The sequence below is a fragment of the Onychostruthus taczanowskii genome, unplaced genomic scaffold (genome assembly GCF_017590055.1).
Source record: "Onychostruthus taczanowskii isolate IOZ18803 unplaced genomic scaffold, ASM1759005v1 scaffold110, whole genome shotgun sequence".
NCBI classification, from domain to species: domain Eukaryota; kingdom Metazoa; phylum Chordata; class Aves; order Passeriformes; family Passeridae; genus Onychostruthus; species Onychostruthus taczanowskii.
In genome coordinates this window covers 840181-853792 of record NW_024497630.1, presented here as the reverse complement: position 1 = coordinate 853792, position 13612 = coordinate 840181, and the positions used below count along the sequence as shown (strand labels likewise).

General features: G+C 60.9%; 1 protein-coding gene across 1 annotated transcript; it reads right to left on the bottom strand.

Annotated features, from left to right (window-relative positions):
- Positions 1-2025: 2025 nt before the first annotated feature.
- On the bottom strand, positions 2026-13612 carry MEX3D (mex-3 RNA binding family member D). Its single transcript, XM_041423569.1, has 2 exons — positions 13300-13612; positions 2026-3445 (listed from the first exon to the last, which is right to left on the bottom strand). Exons 1-2 carry the CDS (start codon positions 13358-13360, stop codon positions 2193-2195), a joined length of 1314 nt encoding a protein of 437 aa, XP_041279503.1. The 5' UTR covers positions 13361-13612; the 3' UTR covers positions 2026-2192.

Sequence of the window (13612 nt, the reverse complement as noted above, 5' to 3'; positions counted from 1 at the left end):
GGGAGTGGATTATGTTCCCTGCCCTGGGGGAGCTGGGGCTGGTCCCCGGCGCAGCCCCCCCGACCCCTCCCAGTTCGGGCACCTCGGTACCCCTGGCTGGGGACAAGCCAAGTGTCCCACAGGAGGCACCCCAAACTTCACTTGGGGCGTACAAAGGAGCCTCCTCAGGCGCCCCCAGCACGGGACACCCCAAACTCTCAGTCCCTCCCGCCTGGGACACCCCCCGATCCCCTCGTGGCAGCCACAGACCTCTCCTGTTTGGGGTACCCCAAATCTGTCCCCACTGAGGGGCGCCAGGGCCCCTCCAGGTCCCTCGTGCAGGGCACCCTAAGGACCCCCTCCCCTCACGGCAGGGGCTCCAGGAGCGAGGGACAGGGGTCACCCTGGCCCTGCTGGGGCTCCAGCACCTCCGGCTGTCCCCTCTGCCACAGGTGCCACTGTCCGGGCCCCACTGCCCGCGGCTGCCACTCTCCAGGGGTGTCCCTGTGCAGGTCCCCGTTTGCCACCACCCCAGGGGCCCTTGTGTCCCCAAGCCCTGGGTGCTCCTGGCTGTCCCCACACGCCTGAGGGGCCAGGCCAGCCCTGCAGGGCCAGAATGAAACCCTGGTGGGCAGGTGCCACATGGAGGGTGGGTACAGCTGGGACAGAGTGACAGCGGGGTGTCTGAGTGAGGTGAGGGATCACGAGCATGGGGCTGGGGCAGCTCTGCAGCTGGGCTCTCACCTGAGCACAGGGGCACAGGGGCAGAATCCCCCCTGCCATGCTGCCCACGCTGGGCACGGATGGATTTTGGGACTGGGAGCAGGAGCATCTGTGGGGAGAAGGGGAAGGCCAGAGCCAGAGCAGGATCACCCGGCCTGGACAGGGACAAAGACACCTGGGGGAGGTGGCAGAGGTCCCCACTGCTCCTGCTCCTGCCCCCAAGCTGGCACCTTTCTCCCTGGGCCCAAGGAAATGGGAACAGGCACCAAGAGGCTCCAGGCAGGAAGACACTGGCTAGCACAAGGATTCATATATAGTAAAAAGTCTTTATTAAGAAGGCTTTGAAGTCAAAAAATAAAACTCTTGATACAATTTTCATAACCGTCAAGTCAGCTCAGCAAATATATAATCAGTACTTTAGCCATGTAAGGTTAAAGGTCCGTTATTTTCTTTTTAAAATAAAATATATTTTAGTTTTTAAAATTTATTCAATAAAGTACATATTTTCCTATAAATTCCCTACATATACATAAAGAGGTAAAAATAAAAAAATAAAACAAAAACAAAAACAAAGAAACTTAAAAAAAAAAAACAAAACAAACCTAACCAAAGGGGAACCCCCCCCCCCCCAAAAAAAAACCAAAACAAAACAAAACAAAAAAAAACAAAAACAAAACAAAAAAAAAAAAAAAAAAAAAAACCAACCAAAAAAAAAAAACAACCAAAAAAACAAACACCCAAACTAACCCCAAAATAAAATGGAGATAGAAATCTGTCTGGTTTTTGTGACATGGTGTGTTAACTGTGCCCCCTCCATTCCCTGACCTCCTGACCTCACATCACACATTTCTGGGCAGTTTTCACATTGGCAAAATACAAGATAGACCTGCATTACTTTTTTTTTTTTTTTTTTTTTTTTTTAAAATATTTAAAAAAAAAAAAAAAAAAAAAAAAAAAAACAAAAAAAAAAAAAAAAAAAAAAAAAAAAAAAAAAACCTACATACAAAAAGAACCACAAAAAAATTATTATAATAATAATAGAATGATTTTAAAAAAATAAAAGACAACCCTTGCGTGTCCTAAAATAAAAAGTGCAACCGGACCTTTTCTTTCTGGTTATTTCAGTTTGCAAACGGAATACTGGTATTTGGGAAGGACTGGTGGAGAACAGCCGGGCTCCCTCCCCAGCCCCACAGCCAGGTGAAGAGTTAAAGCTATTCTGTAAACATCGGAGTTTCCTCCTCGCGGAATTTACGCCCCTCTTTCCTCATCCTCATCCTCATCTTCTTTTTCTTCGGCCCCTTCTCCCCCCCCCTCCCGCCCCCGCCGTGCCCTCCGCGCCTCTCCGCTCCTGCCGCCGCCTCTCCCCCCTCCCGCCCCTGCGCCCATCGCATCTGGTATTAAATAAAAAGCTCGATTTCAACAGTAGAAAGTCCTTAAAACGCCGTGGTGTCGGGGTGGAGGGGGAGGCCGCCGGGCGAGCCCCCGCGCTAGGAGAAGATGTGGATGGCTTGGGTGGCGGGCACGTGGCACGCGGGGCACTGCGGCTGCGCCCGGCCGCAGATGCGCAGGGCGCACTCCATGCAGAACAGGTTGTGGCCGCAGGGCACCAGCGCGGCCATCACCTCGCTCTCCAGGCACACCATGCACTCCCGGGAGCTCTTGCGGTGCCCGTCCGAGCTGCTGGAGTCGGTGGGCGAGCCCGAGGCGGCCGAGATGCTGCCGGGCAGCGAGGAGGAGGAGGAGTAGCCGGTGCTGTTGGAGAAGGAGGAGAGCGAGCCCTGGGCGGGCAGCCAGGCCAGGGCGCCGGCGGGGTCGCTGGGGATGCGCCGCGCCGAGGGGTGCTCCAGCGCCGCCGCCCCGCTCTCGGGCAGCGTGGGCGAGTGGCGCGGCGTGGCCGGGCCGCTGTTGCGTCTCTGCGAGCTGTTGATGGAGGAGCAGCTGCTGAAGGCCTGCAGGGGGTTGCCCGAGCGCTCGAAGGGCGACCAGATGGTGGTGGTGGGCGTGGTGAGGTCAAGGGCCAGGAAGTCGAAGCCGAAGTCGCACTCGTCGGAGCCCAGCGGGGCCGGGGGCTCGCTGAAGGTGCTGTAGGGGCTGGTGGGGCTGGCGGCCGCCACGCGCCCGCTGTAGAAGGACTCGGTGGAGCCGCTGCCCAGGGAGCTGAGGCTGTCGTTGCGCAGCGCGGCCGAGGGGCGCTGGGCGGGGTGCGGGGCCTTGGCCCACGGGGCGGCCGCGCCGCCCTGCAGGTCGAGGCAGACGTCGGTGCCGTTGGAGTGGAAGTCGTTGTCGGCGTTGACGTCGATGAAGGAGCCTGTCCTCATGGTGATGTGCGCCTCGATCTCCTCGCGCGCCCGGTCCACGTTCTCGGGCATGCCCGTCACCTCGAACACGGGCTCCTTGTCCCGGCTGGGCGTCACGATGTACGTGTGCGTCTGCTGCTGGATGCGCTTGATGGTCGCTCCCTTGGGGCCCACCACCAGCCCCACCACGCGGTAGGGGACCCTCACCTGGATGGTGGTCTGGCCCGGCAGGTTGGGGGGCCCCTGCAAGGCCCCCGTCAGCCCGTTGACTTTGTTGCGCGTGGCCCGGATCATGGAGAAGTGCTCGGCGGCCGAGAGGATCTCCCGCTTGGCCATCTCCACGTCCTCCTTCCTGCCCGTGACGATGAACACGGGCTCCTCGCCCCTGACCGGTGTCTTGATGTATGTGTTGGTCTTGGCACGCAGGGCTTTGATTTTGCAGCCTGTGGGGCAAGGAGAAGGGGGAAAAAATGACACGTCAATGCTGGGCCTCACAGTGACCCTCTGCTCACCCAGGGTGGGGACACGGTGGACCAGCAGGAACCAGCAGGTCCCTCTGGGTCTGCACCTGCAGCATGGACAGCCTCGGAGAGAGGGGTCCCTCCCGCCTCGGAGGCAGATGGGGGCTCATGGCTCAGTGCTGGGGGGCTGCCCTGGCTCCTCCCAGCTCCTGGCACTGTTCTGACTCTCAGGGGTTGGGGATCAGCAGGATGCAGTCTGCAGCCCTGCTCCAGAGGGCTGTGGCAGGTGTGGGCAGAGGTGCCAGGGCAGGCAGTCATGGGGCACCATCAGGGCCACTGAGCAGGTGAGAAGCTGGATTCGCCCCAGAGGTGCTTAAGGAGGTACAAAGAGAAGAAAGATGCCAAGATGGAAAGGAAGGAAAAGGCTGTTTGGATCCTTCAGGTCCACTGACACCTCTGAGCCAGCTGCTGAACCTGAGGAACAGCCCTGGATGCACTCCTGGAGGGACAGGGGAGCTGGACTGTCCCCAGGTGGGGGACACAGCCACCCCCTCCTCTCCCTGTCCCACGGGAGGGCTCCCCCATGCCTGGGCTGGGGCAGGGGTGCTCCCAGGGCTCCTGCTCTGCCTGTTCTGGAAAGTTCTGCTTCCCCTGCAGGAGGAACGTGATTCAGCAGGCAGAGCTGCCCACGGCTGGCTGTGGGATTGCAAGATGGGGCTGCAGCTTTGCCTTGGCCCCATGCAGCCCTGGGCACAACCCTGGGCACGGCCCTGCCCCGGCCCAGCTGGGCTCTGGCTGTGGCTCCTGGCAGCATCATCCAGCCAAAGGCTCCTGCTCTCCGCTGGGGCTGCAAAAGGCCCCAGCTCTCCTCCAGGGCCCCTTTGCTCTGCCCCAGGGAGGAGCAGTCTGTGGCTGCCAGCCCAGCCCCACTCCCTGCACCTCCAGCCCTAATTGCATCCACTCTTAATTAAGTCCCCACGAACCAGGCACAGCGTGACTGAGCTCAGTGACCGCTGGCACACAGCAGTGAGGGACCCCCTCTGTCCCTTCCCACCCCTGAGCTTTGCAGGGCATCCAGCACGATCCAGCAGGGATGGAGGGTGCTCCCCTGGAGCCCAGGGCTTGTCCCTGGCCATGGCCAACGCTGCTGCAGATCCCTGTGGATAAACAGCTCGGCTCCTCCGGGCACAGCTGAGCAGCTGCAAGTGCCTGGCTGGCTCAGGGCACTCCTTCCCCTCCTCCTCTTCCCAGACGCTCCCCGAGGAAGGGCAGGGCTGCTCTTCCAGCTGTGAGGCTGGAGAAGGAAAGGCCTAGAAGGCTGAAGGGCCTCAGCACATGAAAGATGCAGAGCTGCTGGAGAGAGTCCAGAGATGCTGCCAGGGCTGGAGCCCCTCTGCTCTGGAGCCAGGCTGGCAGAGCTGGGGGTGCTCACCTGGACAAGAGAAGGCTCCAGGGAGAGCTCAGAGCCCCTTGCAGGGCCTGAAGGGGCTCCAGGAGAGCTGCAGAGGGACTGGGGACAAGGCCTGCAGGGACAGGACACAGGGAATGGCTGCCACTGCCAGAGGGCAGGGCTGGATGGGATCTTGGGCAGGAATTGTTCCCTGGCAGGGTGGTGAGAATTGGGTTTCTGTAGCCAGGTTTTGGTAGCAGCGAGGTTACAGGGGTGGTCTCTGTGAGCAGCTGCCAGAAGCTTCCCCTATCTCCACAGAGCCAATTCCAGGTGGCTTCAGGATGGACCTGGCATTGGCCAAGGCCCAGCCCAGCAAAGATGGTAGGGACACCTTGGGATCATGGATTTAAGAAGGAAGAAAGGTCTTGAGCAGCTGTAATTGGGTCTAGAGCAGAGCAGGGTTAGAACATGTGAGAGAAGCAGCTCTGCAGTCACCCAGGGCAGGGCAGGAGGAGGGGCAAGAGCTGAGATCCCCCTGCGGGCTCTGGGGAAAACCATGGTGAAGGCCATGGAAGTCCACAGGGGTGCAGATGCACCTGCAGCCCTAGGAGGAGCCCAGAGGGAGCAGGGGCATGCCCAAAGAAGGCTGTGAGCCTGAGGGAAGCCTGAGCTGGAGCAGGGTCCTGGCAGGGACCTGCAGCCCCTGGAGAGAGGAGCCCACACTGGAGCAGGTTTGCTGGAAGCACTTGTGACCCCAAGGGGACCCGGGCTGGGACAGTGTGTGCAGACCTGTGTCCCTGGGAGGGACCCACACTGGGGCAGGGGAAGGGCTCCAACCCCTCTCCCTGAGCAGCAGCAGGAGCAACGTGGGATGCAGTGACTGTGATCCCCATTCCCACCTCCCTGCACTGCTGGGAGGCACAGGGAGAGCCCAGGAAGGAGGGAGGGGTAAGGGGAAGGTATGTTAAAGATTCCTTTTACTTCTCATGCCCTGCTCTGATTTTGTTAATAATAAATTCAATTAGCACCCCCAAGCTCCAGTCTGTTTTGCCCTTGTCCATACTGGGTGAGGGATCTCTCCCTGCCCTTGTCTCAACCCATGAACCCTCTGCTTGCCCTTGTCCATACTGGGTGAGGGATCTCTCCCTGCCCTTATCTCAACCCATGAACCCTCTGATGTATTTTCTCTCCCCTGTCCACTTGTGGAGGGCAGTGATGGAGCAGTTTTGGTGGGTGCCTGGAACCAGCCAGAGTCAACCCACTAGAGTGAAACAGGGTGCCCAGAGCAGCTGTGGCTGCTCCTGGATCCCTGGCAGTGCCCAAAGCCAGGCTGGACAGGGCTTGGAGCAGCCTGGGACAGTGAAGGTGTCCCTGCCATGGCAGGGGTGGCACTGGATGGGATTTAATATCCCCTCCAACCCAAACCATTCTGGGATTCTGTGACTCAGCCAGGGCTGGAATGGCACAAGAAGTTGAGTCAGGTCTGTCCCAAGCAGGAAAATCAATCCAGGCTCTCCAGCAGAGCAGAGGGGGAACAAGAGCTGTGCTGCTCCTGCAGCCCCAGGAGTGCTGCAATCCCAGGGCACTAAGCCTTGGGGATGACAAGTAAAAAACTGTCACTGTCACTGGGTGGTGTCACAGCCAGGCTTCTCAGCACCACAACGGCCCAGGGACTGGGGCAGGGCAGAACCATCAAAGGTGACATTTACTGAAACCATTACCCTGTGCCAGCTCCTACAGGGCTGTCCTGGGAGAGGCACCTGCAACTCCCACGTTCCCCTCCCAGACTGATCCTGGTACCTGCTGCAGGATCTGCCCCTGCTGCACTGCTGGGCGCAGCAGGACCAGCCCAGGGCAGAGGGAGGAGGCTCTGCTGTGCCTCCCACGGGCACCAGCCTCATGCCCATGGTCCCAAATTCATTCTTTGCAGCATCACAGAACCATGAATATCTCAGCTTGGAAGGGACCCTCAGGGATCATTAGCCCAAGCCGTGTTGCTGCACAGCCACCCCAACAAGCCCACCCTGAGCACCCCTGAGAGTTCCTGGATCTCTGGCAGCCTTGGGACCATTCCCTAGGGAGCCTGGGCAGTGCCAGCTCTCTCCCTGAGCTCCACCCCAACCCTCCTCAAGGGGCAGTTCAGGATGCAAAGCCACTGGCAGCTCCGGGAGCCACAGAAGCCACTCAGGAGCCACATCCCCCACGGGGCCATGGCCCAGTGAGGCTCTTCCTCACCCCACTCCATCACACCAGCAGCACCAGTGGGACCCAAATGGTGCCATGGCAGCACCAAAGAGGGAAGAGTTTGGCTGCTCCCGTGAGCCCTTCACAGGGACAAAGCCAGAAACCTGGGATAAAAATCAAAGGGTGCTTGGCTTGACCAGTTCCACCCTCCTCAAACCAGCAGTGCAGGAAAAATGCCCCCAACCCGTGGCTGCTGGATGCTGCCAGGGCCATGGATGGCACCAAACACAGCTGGGGTGGGAGCTGGGTTTCCCAGGGGACAGGTAGGAGAGGAGGTGGCACATCTGGGAGGGTGGGGGTGTGGGGTCACCCCTGCCTGTCCCAGAAGCACAGCAGGAAACGCTGGGAAGGGAGGCACTGCCTGGGGCCGTGTGCTGGCACCAGCAGGAACTGTGCCTGAGAGCAATCCCCAGCAGCAGGACACACCAGGGGACCAATCTGTCCTGCCCTCTCCCAGGCCCAAACTCCTCCTGAGACACCCCCTGGCCGCAGGGACTCCCCAAGGTCCCAAAGGCAGAGCAGGCAGGATGGGCAGGAAGAGCAGGACAGGCTTCAGGGCATGTTCAACACTGGCACAGAGAGCGATGGCTCTGGGACACCGGGGACAGGTGACACGAGCTGCCAGCAGGACACCCCTGTCCTGCAGCACAGCTGAACCCCCTGAGGGTGCTCAGGAGGGGGGGTGGCACCTCATGGCTGAGACCCCCAGAGCCAGATGGACTTGCACTGCAAACTGGGGTTTAACCAGCAACTGTAGCTGGGGGAATCATGGAATGGGTTGGGTTGGAAAGAAACTTAGAGCTGATCTTGTTCCACCCCTGCCATGGCAGGGACACCTCCCACTGTCCCAGGCTGCTCCCAGTCCTGCCCAGCCTGGCCTTGGGCACTGCCAGGGATCCAGGGGCAGCCACAGCTGCTCTGGGCACCTTGTGCCAGGGCCTGCCCACCCTGCCAGGGAACAATTCCTGCCCAAGATCCCATCCAGCCCTGCCCTCTGGCAGTGGCAGCCATTCCCTGTGTCCTGTCCCTGCAGGCCTTGTCCCCAGTCCCTCTGCAGCTCTCCTGGAGCCCCTTCAGGCCCTGCAAGGGGCTCTGAGCTCTCCCTGGAGCCTTCTCTTGTCCAGGTGAGCACCCCCAGCTCTGCCAGCATGACTGCAGAGCAGAGGGGCTCCAGCCCTGGCAGCATCTCCGTGGCTTCCTTTGGACTGGCTCCAGCAGCTCCACGTCTTTCTTGTACTTACAATGATCTGGACCAGCACAAGCCATTTCAGATGAGCCCCTGCAAACCTCCACCCCAGCATGCTGTGACTCCATCCTGGATGGCCACATCCCTGTGAAGTGCTGCAGGACCAGGGTCATGCCGAGGGGGCTGTGGAAAGGACCTGGAGCTGCCTGGAAGTGCCAGTGAGCTCCCAGCCCAGACAGTGCCAGGGCTCAGCCCAGCAGCAGCAGGTGGCACCCACACGTTCCCCTGGCCAAGGGCTGCTGTGCAGCACCAATGGCAGCAGAGCAGAACAACGTGCCACACTTTGCTGCAAGCCTCCACCGACGTGGCTCTAAAGATTCAAATAAAACCAGCCCAAAACCAGAGGATAGAGGGGACAGACTCGGGGATGCTCCAGCCCCAGCAGCCCTTTGTGGACATCAGATCCTGGGTGAGAGTGGCTCAGCTGCTGTCACATCTCTGGCAGAGCTCTGAGTCCCCGTGGGCACAAACTCATCCTGACACCCTCAGGCCACACTCAGCTGCCACCAAACCCCAGCATCCCTGAGGTGTCACCCCCCCTCCAAGTCACAGCCCCCTGTGCCACCACAGCCAGCTGTGCCTGCAGGGACAGCCCCGATGGAGGCTGAGCAGGACACTCCTCCCAAACTCCGTCTCAGCTCCATGCCCTCCTCTTTCACCCTCTCCCCATCCCACGTGGCTCACATTGCACTGCACTCTGCAGAGCTGCCCTGGCTGAGCCCATCCCACCTGCCCTTGGGACGGGACACGGCTCATTTCTGACAGGGAACAGAATCCCAGGGAGTTCTCCCCGGGACAATGTGGTGATGGAGCAGGAAAGGCAGCTGCTCTCCCTGGACATCCTCACTGGGCATCACCACAGCAAACTTGGCTGTGAGAAGCCCCTGACAGATCACGGCTGAGACCACTGCAAGAGCCCATGAAAACCAGTAAACACTGGGAGAGAGGGCTGGGAAGGGCCTCTCCATCCCCTGTGCTCCAACGATGGATCCCACGCAGCTCATCCACATCCTGATCCCAGCACGGCCCCGGCAGCCTCTGCTCCCACATCAGGTGCCTCCTGCCCATGAGGAGGACAGAGCCAGCTCATGCCCTTGCCCAGGCCACATCTCAGCTTGACCAAGGAGGTCTGTGCTGGCAGTGCCCAGCTCTGAGCTGGTAAAACCCAAAAAAGGCCAGCGGAGCTTTTCTGGAGGAGCATCTGATGGCACCAGGCAGGAGGATGGTGTCTGTCACAGACTCAGGAACCCTCTGGTGCCTCACCCATGGCTCTTCCTCTTCCCCAGCTCTGCAGCATCTCCAGGCCTCTGATCCAGAGTTCTGGAGCTCCTGGTCCCCTTGGTCCCCAGTGAATGCACAGGACAGGCCAGGACAGGGGCCAGGTGTGGAGGAGAAAACGCTGCACCTCCATCACAGCTCCTCTCCCCTTGCTGAGTGCTCCTTCCCAACTCTGCACACAAGAACGAGCTCATCCCTGCAGCCCTGCTGCAGGAAGCCAGCACATCACACCTTGGCTTCTTCTCTAGACACTGAAGAGAGGGGCAGGGAGGCTGGGCTCCTCTCCTGGGGACAGAGTGTGCAGCCAGTGCCAGCTCTCAGATGTACAGGCAGATCCTTCAGCAACCACATCCATCTGTGTGACCAAGCTCAGGAGTTCCCAGCTCTGCTACGACCCAGCTGGGAGGAGGCAGCCAGGAAGATGTGCCAGGTGCCTCCAGGGACATGGCACCTGGCAGGAGACAACACACAGCAGCAAGCCAGGGCTCCAAAACGAGAGGATTCCTTGCACCCCTGTGAGCCACGGTGAGGTTACAGGTGCCCAGGCTGGCCCAGAGGGGCCCATGGTCACCCTGTGCATCCTCTCAGCACTGCAATGCCAGCCACACTCCAGCGGTGAGGAGAGGTGCCATGTGCCATCCTTCCCTGGATTTGAGCGTCCCAGCATCTTCTATAAACAGCAACTTTCCTTCTGTAGAGCTGTGACAGTCCCCAGGTGTCACAGATGGGGAGAGGAGCCGTGGCTCCATCCCATGGGAGGCACCTGGTGTGGGAGGGAAAAGCAGACACTGCTGGAAATGCCCCTCCAAAGCTGGCACAGCAGGAACCCACAGCAGCACAGAGCCCAGGTGCCAGCCAGGACATCTCCAACACCTGCCCCGTGCTCCTGGTGACTCCTGTTATCCCCAAGGCTCTCTCTGCTGGATGGCAAGAGGAGCCCACGCTGCTCCAGTGGGTGCCACAGCACTTTTTGGAGATGGTCCCTCCCACAGCAGGAGTCATGAACAGGCTGGGAGGCGAAGGCACAGCCAGGGAATCCCACCCCAGCCATGTGGGCAGGGGGGAGAGCAGCCCCAGATGCCAGCTGGAAGAGCAGCCCCAGATTCCAGCAGGCAGATGCTGCTCTGTGGTGGCCCCGATGCCAATCCGGACATGGGCTCATGACAAACACTCCTCCAGCTCAGGGAATAAAACACCAATTTGATTTAGAGAACATTAGCTGATAGGCTGCTGCTGCTCCTTTGTGAAAGGGTTAAATTAGGGTATCTGAAGGAGAGAAACTGAAGAAAAGAAGTAGGAGAAGTTGTGTCCAAGTGCCTGTGTCCCATCTCAGCCTGCACAGGACAGGACATCCGTGTGTGCTCCTGGCTGCCAGGACCTCCCTGGTCCCCACTTGCCACAGCAGCCAGGTCTGGGCAAAGCAGGACGGGTCCCAAAGTGCCCCAAGGTGTGTGGGGAGGGATCCTGAGCCTTGCCCCGACTCCAGCCCCTTCCAGGGCACTTGAGATGCACATCTTCATCCCTCCCCATGTTCCAGGCATGGTGGCACCACAAATTTCTGCTCCCTGGGTCAGGACCAGGCTGGGCAGTGAGGCAAGGAAAGAGTGACACGGAAATTATCTAGGTGACCCAATCCAGCCCTGCAGTGTCACCAGCAGGGCATATTTTGTCACCACGATGATGATGGTCCAGCCAAACACCCCAAGGCTCAGCCCTACAGCCAGACCTCACTGCCACAGGGCTCCCAAAACTGAGGGAGACTCGCAGGGGGGCCCTGGGAACCAGCAGGTCTGGAGGGAGAGCAGCATAGGGTGAGTGAGAAGGGCTCTGCTCGGTGTGAGCCCTGAGGAATAAGCTCGGTATTGCTCAGGCTACACCTGAGCATCCTTGCTGTAATCCAGCTGCCAGAGGCACGGAGATCAGCTGGAGCACAGACCCTGCTGTCAGCCCCGTGCTGCCCACTGCCCATCCCACAGGGTGGCCGAGGGCGCTGAGTGCCCCTCCTCAGCAAAAACCCAGTGCAAGGCCACCAGGCTGCATCCCGGCAGGCCAAGAGCAGGAGAGGAGCAGGAAACACAAAGGGAAACCCCTGGAGAGGGCTGTTCCTGCCCAAGGGCTGGGGCTGCAGCAGGAGCTTCAGCTCACAGCTGGCCCCAGATCACCTCCAGGCCCACACGCTGCCCCTCCAGCACTGCTCCTCAAGTCAATATAATAATTTCTTCGGCAGTGTTTTTTTCCATAAGTTTCACAAGTCCACGAAGCTTAGCGAGCACCCAAACTCCACCAAGGTGTTTGGCCAGGTACCTGGCTGTGCCCCAAACTCTTCGGGGTGCTGGAGGGGCAGCACCGGGGTCTCACAACACCGAAACACCCAGGGCAAGGGAGGCACGGACCGGCAGCTCCCGGGCCAAACGCAGCCATTCCCGGCAGAAGCAGCGGCTCCCGGCAGAGCCCAGCCCCGGCGCAGGTTCTGTCACCCGCCGCACCCCGCGGCTCGGCTGAGCCCGGCGGCGAGGTCACCAAATCCAGGTCTCATCCAGCCCGGGAGGAGGAGGAGGAAGAGGAGGAAGAGGAGGAGGAGGAGAATCCCGGGAGCAGGGCGCGGTGCCACGCTCCGCTCCCCGGCTCTGCCCCGCCGCTCGCCCGGCCCGGAGGGGTCGGGCAGCCCGGGGGGACCCCCGGCCGGGGCGCCGGGACCGCAGAGGGGTGCACGGAAAGTTGGGAGGCCGGGAAGCGGGGCCGGCTGGGAGGCAGCGCAGGCCAATGGGAAGCGCAGAGCATGATGTCACCGCGCTCATCACAGCATGGCTCTGGCTAACAAAGAGAACAATGAGGCTGCCCGGTTCCCCGCTTCCCCCCTGCAAAAAAAGCCCCCCGACCCCCGACCCGCAGCCCCCCGGGCACGGAGGGCCGGGAGCCGCCGGGCGAGGGTAGGGCTGGGGTGCCAGACCCCACAAGGGCAAAACAGCCCGGAGGTCACGCTCCCTGCCAGGGGATTCCTGCTGGGATCCCTGCGGGCAGCAGCTCCCTTCCTTTTCCTTTTTTCCCCTTAAATCCTCCGCCCTGGGTCTTTTCTTTGTGATTTTTCAAGGCGAAAGTTTGGTTTATTTGGTACGTCCTGGAGACAAAGCCCACTCCAGGCACACCCACCCGGCGGGGGCTGGGGCGTCCCTTTGTGACAGGTGGGTGCGAGGGGCTCCAGGGCGGCCCGCGGAGCTCCGGCCACCACCAACGAGCGGGTTAATGACCATTTATATCGGATTTATCGGTAGGATTTATAAACGAGGTCTGAGATAAGGGGCACCGCTTACACGCCGGGTCTGAGATACGGAGCTGGAGGGGAGGGGGCAGAGGTACAACTACAATGAAAGCAAAGCTCTCGCCTCGCTCCGTGTCCTGGCAGCTCCCACGGACTCCCGTGGTTCCCGGGAACTTTCCGTGGGCAGCCGGCGCTATCCCACCCGGGCGGACGGAGTTTAATTGCCATTTCCAGGCAGTTCGCTGGGACCGGCAGGAGCGCAGCTCCCGGGACCCGCGGCCGACTTTCGGGGCCGCGGATCTGTCGCCGTTAAGTTTCCGCCTCCGCACGGAGACAAAGCCCCGCGACCGCCCCAAATCGCGGCGGGCGGCGCGAGGGAGGGGGGTCCCGTGTCCCGCCGTGTCCCCCCGCCGCGTTACCTTGCCGGCCCACGATCTCGGCGACGTGCTCGGAGCTGGGCACGGGCACGCACTCGGTCATGTTCACGCTCTTCTTCCTGCTCGCCGGCGGCTCGGGCAGCAGCGCGGGCGGCCCCAGCGGCGGGGCCAGGCTGCCGAAGGCGCCCGCGGCCGGGGCGGGGGCCGGCACCGGGGAGCCGCCGCCGCGCTCCCGCTCCCTTAGGCCGCCCGGCCCCGCGCCCCCCGCCGGCTCCTCCGCGCCCTCCAGCCCCAGCAGCGAGAGCTGGTCCAGGGCGAACCTCAGCGCGGCGGCTTCGCCCTGCGCCGGCGGCCC

What these genes read in the sequence shown, in the direction of transcription:
- MEX3D (XM_041423569.1), bottom strand. Translation starts at nt 13,360, where the DNA reads ATGACCGAGTGCGTGCCCGTGCCCAGCTCCGAGCACGTCGCCGAGATC. An exon ending in CGAGATCGTGGGCCGGCAAG is followed by an intron (nt 3,446 to 13,299) that starts GTAACGCGGCGG and finishes CTTGCCCCACAG; the next exon opens with GCTGCAAAATCAAAGCCCTG.